Below are 9,477 nucleotides of genomic sequence, written 5' to 3' on the forward strand. Positions count from 1 at the left end.
CGCCATTTTATTTCAGCACAAAGAACCGATTTTTTTTTTATTGAAATTCTTACAAATCTTTTGTTTCTAGCAAAATACTGAAAGTTCCAATTTTTTTGAGGTTTCAGCAAATCACAGGTATTAAATTTTTGTGTTCATTGAGTACCAAGATTACTTTTTTATTCAAATTGAATGAATACCATATATCAAGTATGTAAAGATTGCCTTTTTAATAAACTTTTATTGAACCATAAGTTAAAATTGAATCAAATATGTGCATAATCAGATCTGGTTGTCTCTTTTTATGTATATATCTCCTTCATCTTTTGTCTGCTCAGTGCTTTTGGTTCTTCGTTTAATCTTACCTCTTGGTTGAACATCTGTTTTCGTATTTGAGCTTCCTTTTTTGAAATGAATTTGGGGTGTTTTTGGTTCTTTGGTGGATTTGTAATTTTGAAGGTCTTATTTTCTGGGCGTTTAGTGGCTTTAGGGTTGAGCCGCCTTGTTTGTGTAGTGACAAGCTTACATTTTTTTTTAATGTAACTTGAATTCACACCCCTATATCAAGAATGAAGTTGTAGGTATCAACTTTGCATATTCATTAGATACCAAGTTTGCCTTTTTATTCAACTTGTATCGACCCATAAATCAAGAATCAAATTATTATTGTTTGTATCGAATTGTGTAGAGGTTGGTTATGGATGGATTCAGGAGAGGTAGAGATAGACGGAAGGATATTGGGGAGAGGTGATTATACATGACTTGGTGCAGTTTTGCAGCTTACTGAGGATAAAACCTTAGATAGAAGGTGTGGAGGGTATGAAATAAGATAGTAGGTTAGTAGGTAGGAGTGTTTTGTCTTGTTGTCCTTACTAGTAGTCTAAAACTACAACCCTCTCCCCCCTGCCACAATACTAAACCTGGCCCTGTGCTCAGGCGTGGCTAATTTGCAGCCTGCAGAAGGGCATTTGTGGTAGATGATAGAAAGGTGTGTCAACAGCCTCTGTCGGTAAGGACTTATGAGCATGTTTTAATTTGGCAGGAGTTATCTAAGATGCTTTCAAGAATTGCGAAAATCCCACTTGTGAGTTCACATCCTGAGGTTTACGAACCATGTGATGATTCGTTTGCATTGGTCGATGCTTTATTAGCTGATCGAACTAACTTGTTACAACACAAACCCTCAATTTGTATGGAAATTGGTTGTGGTAGTGGTTATGTTATTACTTCACTTGCTGTTATGCTTGGACACGAAGGATTTGTTCCATACTATATTGCAACAGATATCAACCCTCATGCAATAAGGGTGACTCGTGAGACCATGGATGCTCATGGGGTTTATGCAGAGTTGGTAAACACTGATATTACATCTGGACTTGAGAAGCGATTGGCAGGATCAGTTGATGTGCTGGTTGTGAACCCTCCTTATGTTCCTACGCCTGAAGACGAAGTTGGTTTTGAAGGCATCACTTCGGCGTGGGCTGGAGGGGAGAATGGTCGAAGCGTTATTGATAAAATACTGCCTGCTGCCGACAATCTTTTGTCAGAGAAGGGCTGGTTATATATGGTCACGCTTACTGCTAATAAACCCTCAGAAATATGTCTTGAGATGAGAAAGAAGGGTTATGCATCTCGAATTATCCTTCAAAGATCAACTGAAGAAGAGAGCCTTCATATTATCAAATTTTGGCGAGATTCTAATAGCCAGTTGGAGCTGAATAATCTAAATTATTGGTCAAAACTGGTCGGGAAATAGCAAAAGGGTCTCATTTTGTCCTTTCATTGATTGTCCGTTGGGGAATATGTCACTAGCTGTTATTAGCATAGCAGATAGAGGAGGAAGTTCATCAACTGGATGTGGTAAGGCTCTCTTCTACTCTCTCTTTATTTTAGTGAAGTCACTTTTTTTCACATGGTTCGTTTAAAGCAATACATAGAAATGTGAAAAATTGAATTGCTTTTCGTTTTTGTGGTACTATTGTTCAGGTGGACGGGGTCTGTTATCTTTATTAAAAGGTTTCCTCAAACAAGCTGACTCGCGCTCAACTTTATCAAGTACCTGATTTGATGCCTAAAACTGTATCTTCTTGGTTCTAAACACTAATTTTGAATAATTTACTTACATAATCTGCTCTCTTCGCAAAAAGCTAGTGCGTTAATATCTCATAATGCTGAAAGAATCAGTTGATGAATATGTTTGGACGGATATTATCTGGATTCTTGGCTGGTTCGTGTCTTGTTAATTTTCGTAGATTCTTACTATATCCATTATGTCTTGAAGTTTATAGAATATCATGTTGAGAAGTAATTCCTAATCAGAGTGATTACTTCAATTATTTCTGCAAATAAGATGCTTGTGACACAACTTCAGACCATGATTTCGTTGCTTGGACTCTCCAGAAATGTACTACTTTTGGAGGATTTGACACATCCCACGATGCTTTTGAAGAGCTCGAGCAACATAGTGATTTCTGGTTTTGAACCTTTCTACCTAGTGGCATTACCCTACATGTTTCATAAAGAACTGTCATTAGCTCCTTTTATATGCTAATGCAGCAAAAGTGTTGAAAAGTTAAATTCAAACATTTTTCTTTGTACTGTTGAGTTGAGCAACCTTGAGAAGAGAAATTTATGAAGGGATATCCATGTTCTTTAGAAGTGTTTAAAAAATTGCATTTAGACTGCGGTTGTTTGATTCATGGACTAAGTTATCTCGGGATTACAGTTTTGAGATTATGATCTTCAAACTAATTTATCCCACATAACACCAAGTTTAATGTCCACCTTATCTCGTGAACCAAACGACTTATATGTATAGACTCAATGTCATCCTTATTTGCATTACCTCATTTTGCTCTTCTAGTAAGTTCTCTTGTGAACAATTTGAAACAAAGTAGATAAATAGTCTAACATAAGAGGCTAAACACAAGAAGAAGAAGAAACAAATAGCTAAAAGGTTTCTGAATATAAAATCGCGACAAGTGAAGCTTGCTCAAATGGTAGTAATATCTAACGTCATGAACCTCGAAAACACTCAAACTTGCACTCAATTTTGTTCATGGTCCTCAATTTTACTAAATCTATTATCTAGACACAATTGGAGTATGAACACTTTTTCATTCTAAAAATTCTTATTTAACATGTGCAAAACTATGTAAACTAACCATAGTTACAACTTATAAACTTAATAATACACATTTATTTATTAATTTGATGATGCATGCATCAAATCTAATCGAATAATTCACTCTCATTCTACCATAAAAGTATTTTTACTTTAAATAATTATCTCAAATTCACAAAAAAAAATTATATATGAATTTTCATTTAATTATATATACAACACAAAATACATGTATAATACACCTTTGTCATTCAAATTCGGCACATAACAAAAGCTTACATTCTTTGATTCAACTTTTTTTTTCGAGTATAAGTTAAGTGCAACGAACTTTTATTTTATTTTAAAAATGTATATATGATAATTTTGATTTTTTCCAAAAAAAAAGAAGAAAAAGTACGTGAATAAACTATATGGCCGACCTTTTACCGACTTTATCTCTAATTTCTCCTTTATAATATACTTCTCCTTTTTTTCCCATTTCTCTCTCTCTAAAACTCCTCATCCAAACACTTCCCAACACCCCAAATTCCCATTTCATTTCCATTTTCTCTCTCTAGAAATCTCTCAATCATGGCGGCGCAGAAGAGAGAGAAAGAAGAAACCGAGCTGAAGGTACCGGAATCCATCCCACTATGCTCCCCAACTCTACCGGCACCTTCACCGTCGCCTCCTACAACGACGACGACGCACCTCTCAGTTGCGGTTATCTCAGATCTGAAGCGTGCTGATAGATCGTCGACGGAGAGAGTAGATCTGAAGGTTTCTAGTATGGATGATCAATCGAGATCTACATCAGCTGCATCGCCGGAAAGTATGGATCTGGTTGGTAGAAAAACAGGGGTGAAGAGGCAAAGAGAAGCAAACAGATGTTCTGGTATAGGTTGCCGGAGGAAAGTCGGATTGATGCCGTTCCGGTGCCGGTGCGGGGAAGTGTTCTGCTCGGAGCATAGGTATTCCGATCGACATGACTGTAGTTACGATTACAAAGCAGCTGGTCGTGAAGCGATTGCTAAGGAAAATCCAGTGGTGAAAGCTGCAAAAATTCTCAAAGTTTAAAAATGGAAATTTGAAGTTTTTTTTTTTTTTTTTGGTATTTTCAAAGTTGTTGAAGCAGTCAAGGGTGGTGGGTGGGGTGTTGTGTTGTAAATTTGATGAATGGATGAGGGTATTGTTGTCATTTTTAAGTTATTAAAATTATTAAAATAAGTTAGTGGAAATTTCTCTTTTCTTTTTTTTTGGTTTTTATATTTTTGCTTTAACTTTGTGCTGCGTTGTACTTGTGTCATTTTCTCACATGAAAATTATTTATTATTCTTATTGATGGGACTATAGAAAAAGCTTTTCTTTATGAGAGGTTTCAAATTTGAGCTTTTATCGTAATTGATAATCGAGTTTCTCGTAGGCGATTAAAAGGTTTCGAATAGGAAAATGAAGAAACATGTGTTGTTGTTAATAATCATGCGCGATGTAAATACTGTGGTAGGAGAGGGATGAAGTTGAATTGATTCATATTTGCATCGCAATGTTGAATCATCTTTCAAGAGCGCAAATAATCAAATTGTAGCCATAGAGAGCGCTAAATTTTTATGTTTGCTAAATTTAATTTACTCATAAAAAACGATTTTCTTATACAATCTTTGATATAATTACATACTTTTATGTTTTATTTATACTTAAAATGAAGTTAGAAAACTCTTAAACTTACCACTAAGGCGTATAGTTTAGTGACATCGCTAAAAATGAAATTCTTCCACGCATTAATCCATGATTATCTTTTTTGTTCTTCTTTACTTTTGTGGCAAAAAAAAGATTTAAGGTTTGACATTCAAGCGATCAGTCATTCTTTCTATCGGAGATTTTACCTTCTCATCTTCATCTATTCAATTCGAACAAAATTTTCGATCTTGTACCAAAGTGCGAAAAAACATTTCCTTATTTTAATTTTAACATAAAATATTATTCCCAAAAAAATATCCAAATAAATTCTAATTCCAAAACAATGGCTCAACTTCAATTTCAAATAGGGTTATTGTTTTTTTTTCCTCATTTTTTTTAACAATATTAACCAAAAACATTACTCTTTTATCCACGTGGCAAATAATATGAGCAAAATTTCACAGTTTTGATATTTCCGCTTCACTAGTTGTACTCTTGGTCATCAAGGGTTGTACATACTCCATAGTGACAAAATAGTTTCTATAAATAGCACAAGAAACTCTTACAATAATGGAAATCACTATTATAGTAGGTAGGGCAGCAGCGGTTTTCCATTACTTTTCTCTTCTGAGTTCTGTGGGCGTTTGATTTCCAACAAAAAGGTCAGTTTTTTTTATCTTTGATTAATACCCTTTTTTGATTTATGGTGATTAGTGCTATAATGAAATGTGATTAAATGAAATAAAACCAAAAAAATAAAGAATTGATAGTGTTGATCCCAATTATTGAAGATTTTGAGGTATTGATTGATTTTGTTGGTATGACACTGATATTGATTTGTTTGACCCCATGGATTTGTTTAGATCAAGAAGTTGTTTGATCTGGTGTATTTGAAATTGTATGTAAATTGGCTTGTTTTTGTGTTTTTACTGAGGGTTTTGATGAGGGTGTGAGAATTTTTCAAGACCCTTTTGAGTTTCAGTTCAAAATGTTTGATTTTTTCTTAAAAAGATGATTTTTTTTTGTTATTGGGGTAGGGGAAGGGGAAACGGAGGAGGGGATTACAAGGTGGGGGAATTGAACCTTTGCTAAAGGTGAAAGTTGAGGTAGTCAACCAATTGAGTTACTAAGATTTCGTTTGATATTTGATTTGTGTTCTTGCTCGAGTTTAGATTCTTATATCAATCAAAGTGCTTATTCGATGCCTTAGCGGCTGGTACTATCAGATTTCTGGAAGCATGATTTTGATGAAGTAGCTATGTCAGCTGGTGTAGAAGGTTGGCTTGTGTTTGTGTTTCTTTGTCTGTCTTGTTGCGGGTGTGCGATTTTTTAGAACACTTTGTGGAGGAATTTTTGATTTTTAATTTGTACTCTTTGTGGTTTATTGAAGCACTTTGGATTTCTTGGTAAAATTTGATCTTTAATTCATCTTGGTGGCTGGTATCATTAGATTTGTGGAGGCATGATTTAGATGAAGTGGCTATTCCAGCTGCTGTAAAGAAATTCTACTTAAAAAGATTGTCTTGGAGCCCCCAGGTCTTTGTCTAGTGGTAAGATCACTTCTTGTGATGTGTGGATTAGGTGCATATCACGGGTTTGACCTTGGTGTGGAGGGGTCGGCCCATTATCCTTCGAGTTTTGAATTATGTAGCACTCCCTTGGTGATTTCTCAGTTATAAAAAAAGATTGTCTATTTGCATTTCTTTGAGTGTTTTGTTACCAATGTGTGCTTTTTTAGAACACGCCAGGTTCCTTCATTGAATGTGATCTTTGGTTTTGTACTTTGTACTTGCTGGAATGCTGATGTCAAATGATTAATTTTGCTTATAGGATGCATGATAACTAAATTTTTTCTTTGGAGTTTATCTTTGCCACTAAGATTGATTTGTGGAATCAAATCATTCCTCCACTGCCTTTTAGATCTTTATGTTTACATCAAATAGCTGCTTGAGCTTCTGTAATGAAGTATTCTGAAAAATTGGCATGCAATTAGATTTCCTTTAGTGTCTTGATATGGGGTATGAATATCTTTAAGAACCCTCTTTTGGTTTCTAGGTGCCGTCTCTCATACACACACTAACACACATTCTTTTTAATCACTGATTATCAAGTTGAATAAACCAAGTTAGTTTAGATACATTCAAATGTGTACTTGTGCGACTGCTATAGGCCATAATTTGTCATTGGTTGAGAAATACTTCTTGCTAGAAGCCTGAAAATGGGATCACCGAGTGTGTTACTCACCTGAAAAGGTAATTGAGTTTCATTCAAAGCAGTATATATGTTGCTTTTGATAAAATGTTACTGCAAGGCTATGAGTGATGATACAGATAAAGGGGCTTATGTACCTAATTCTTTGATCCTCCACAAATTCTCTAATGGTGCGAAAGGCACATTCCCTTTTCAATGGGAGGATATTTTTGTGTTTAAAGACGAATAAGTACATATCCACTGTTGTGGGAGAGAGTAGAAAAGAATGAGGGAGGAGGGGTCCTTGCACTTTCAGGAGAATTACTAGTTTTGAACTTCAGTTGAAGTGATTTAATGTTGTCTATAAGAGTATACACCTAAGAAGCTGGATTGGTGATGGACTCCTCTATGATGTCTCTATTTGTTTTGCCAAATCTTTTGTTTTTTGGTGGGATGGGAACTAATTTTGTGCATGTAAATGAATTAGATTATACATACTCAAGCTGGTTAATTGGGAACTCCATGAGTTTTCTTTCTCTATATATTTGGGATACTTTGCAAGTTAATGCACATTTAGTGTTAAACAACATGGAATAAAGGTTGAGTGATGTTGCAGCCAGAAGAGCTGTGCCATTCAAGTTTCAACCTGCTAAAAATAAGTTCCTGTTTATTTGGTTTGATGTCTCTTGTATATACTATAAACAGATGGGTTACAAGATCTTCAACTTCTTCTAGAGAGTATATCAACGGTCATATGTGGAATTAGCCGAGGTGCGCGCAAGCTAGCCCAGACACCAGGGTTATCAAAAATAAAATAAAATATCAGTGGTCATATTTTCCTAAAATCATAAAACTGTAATTTTGGAAATTCCTGTGCCAATAATATACTTGATTCTAAGATTGGGTACTTTTTATGCAAATGTGTTGGTAGAATGGTGTTTAAGCAAATTTTGTGCTCAAAACATTTAGATTCATTTGTTGCTAACTCACATTGTCAATAGACATTTGTTTGCCTGATTTGCTTACTGTTTCTATTGTTCAGGTTTAGAAAATCAGAAGTTACGAGATGGTCAGAGCGTATTCACAAGAGCACACATATAAGCACCCATGGGAAAGAGTAACTTCTGCATCCTGGCGCAAGTTTGCTGATCCTGAGAACAAGCGCATTCTATCGCATATCCTCGAAGTTGACACATTGAACCACAAGCTTGATTCCAGCTCAGGGAAGCTTTATACGACTCGTGCCATAACTATCCATGCACCAGGACCATGGTTCCTCCGCAAAATCATTCGTCAAGACATCTGCCACTGTGTAGAATCAACTGTTGTCGATGCCCAATCTCGGTCCATGCAGCTCTCCACTCGAAACATTAGTCTGGAGAAGTACATTGAAGTGGAGGAGAAAATCAGATATGACCCTCATCCAGATAATCCAAAGTTATGGACCGTCTGCAAGCAGGAAACGAGTATCAGGATTAAGCCCTTATCAGCACTGGCTTCAATGGCAGAGAAAATAGAACAGAAGTGCGTGGACAAGTTTCAGGCAAACAGCGCGAAGGGAAGAGAAGTAATGGAACGGATGTGCAAGTACCTCGAAGCTGAATCCAGAGGCATTTCAGCATGATTTAGCAATCAAACTTTACATTAGGCTTCTTCAGTGCTAGTATCTGACCCCTCCTTTAAACGTGAGAGGTGAGTTTACGATGAACACTTGTTGGCAATTCGAATGTCATCATATGGAAAAGAGGACACCGATCATGAATCGTTCTTTCTGAACTTTTTGTTAGCTATAGTAGATGCAATAACTAAGTTATCCTAGAACTTCTTTGTGAGAATGTTACCTAGATGGAAATTTTACTTTAAAAAAATACTTTACCCTTGCAGTTTGAATGTGTAGACATTCTATGCTTCATCTTGAATCGCAAATTACTTTACCCTTGCAGTTTGAATGTGTAGACATTCTATGCTTCATCTTGAATGGCAAAATACTTTACCCTTGCAGTTTGAATGTGTAGACATTCTATGCTTCATCTTGAATGGCTTCACCAATGAACTTACTTTTGCTGCTGCTGGAAAATTGTGAATATAAGCCTTGTTGAAGACACTATCTGTTCGATTTCACAGAAACCTTGAGGACTGTGAGAGTATATCATATATCATTCATATATTATTATAAAGTGGGAAGCTCCTAACCTCAAAGTTGGATTACCATTTTGCCCTTCACTTAAATATTTTTTCTATTTTTTAAAATATAAAAAATGTAAAAGTATATTCTAATAAATAATTAGATAATAAACTTTAAAGTAATAAAGATATAATGGAGGATAAAAAGTCATTCAAATAAATGAAGTCCAAACATTTCAAAACATCTCTTATTTAATTTTAAGTTAAAGAATTTGAAGAGTTTCCATTGACAAAATTATATACATAATTTTCCCCACAAAATACATTATTTTGCTGTCTTCTCATTTTGGGTGACAATAGCATGTGAGTTGATTTATCTCACAAAATTATACTTCTAATTTTTC

At 35.2% G+C, this 9,477-nt stretch overlaps 3 protein-coding genes across 4 annotated transcripts; all 3 read left to right on the top strand.

Annotated features, from left to right (window-relative positions):
- Positions 1 to 12: 12 nt before the first annotated feature.
- On the top strand, positions 13 to 2,242 carry LOC125869238 (uncharacterized). The gene is made up of 3 exons (XM_049549805.1): positions 13 to 117; positions 1,022 to 1,839; positions 1,966 to 2,242. Exon 2 carries the CDS (start codon positions 1,034 to 1,036, stop codon positions 1,733 to 1,735), a length of 702 nt encoding a protein of 233 aa, XP_049405762.1. The 5' UTR covers positions 13 to 117; positions 1,022 to 1,033; the 3' UTR covers positions 1,736 to 1,839; positions 1,966 to 2,242.
- Positions 2,243 to 3,564: 1,322 nt separating this feature from the next.
- Positions 3,565 to 4,420, top strand: LOC125867815 (zinc finger A20 and AN1 domain-containing stress-associated protein 5-like). The gene has a single exon (XM_049548393.1). The coding sequence runs from the start codon at positions 3,674 to 3,676 to the stop codon at positions 4,157 to 4,159; it is 486 nt and encodes a 161-aa protein (XP_049404350.1). The 5' UTR covers positions 3,565 to 3,673; the 3' UTR covers positions 4,160 to 4,420.
- Positions 4,421 to 5,297: 877 nt separating this feature from the next.
- Positions 5,298 to 8,889, top strand: LOC125869063 (uncharacterized). 2 transcript variants are annotated; one of them, XM_049549624.1, is made up of 2 exons: positions 5,298 to 5,421; positions 7,992 to 8,885. In XM_049549624.1, exon 2 carries the CDS (start codon positions 8,016 to 8,018, stop codon positions 8,571 to 8,573), a length of 558 nt encoding a protein of 185 aa, XP_049405581.1. In that variant the 5' UTR covers positions 5,298 to 5,421; positions 7,992 to 8,015; the 3' UTR covers positions 8,574 to 8,885. The 2 variants fall into 2 exon arrangements, with proteins under 2 accessions (XP_049405581.1, XP_049405582.1); XM_049549625.1 differs by lacking the exon at positions 5,298 to 5,421 and adding an exon at positions 5,923 to 6,076 and having other exon boundaries at positions 7,992 to 8,889.
- Positions 8,890 to 9,477: the final 588 nt, after the last annotated feature.

Source organism: Solanum stenotomum, chromosome 6 (assembly GCF_019186545.1).
Source record: "Solanum stenotomum isolate F172 chromosome 6, ASM1918654v1, whole genome shotgun sequence".
Taxonomy (NCBI): Eukaryota; Viridiplantae; Streptophyta; class Magnoliopsida; order Solanales; family Solanaceae; genus Solanum; species Solanum stenotomum.

What these genes read in the sequence shown, in the direction of transcription:
- LOC125869238 (XM_049549805.1), top strand. Translation starts at nt 1,034, where the DNA reads ATGCTTTCAAGAATTGCGAAAATCCCACTTGTGAGTTCACATCCTGAG.
- LOC125867815 (XM_049548393.1), top strand. Translation starts at nt 3,674, where the DNA reads ATGGCGGCGCAGAAGAGAGAGAAAGAAGAAACCGAGCTGAAGGTACCG.
- LOC125869063 (XM_049549624.1), top strand. Translation starts at nt 8,016, where the DNA reads ATGGTCAGAGCGTATTCACAAGAGCACACATATAAGCACCCATGGGAA.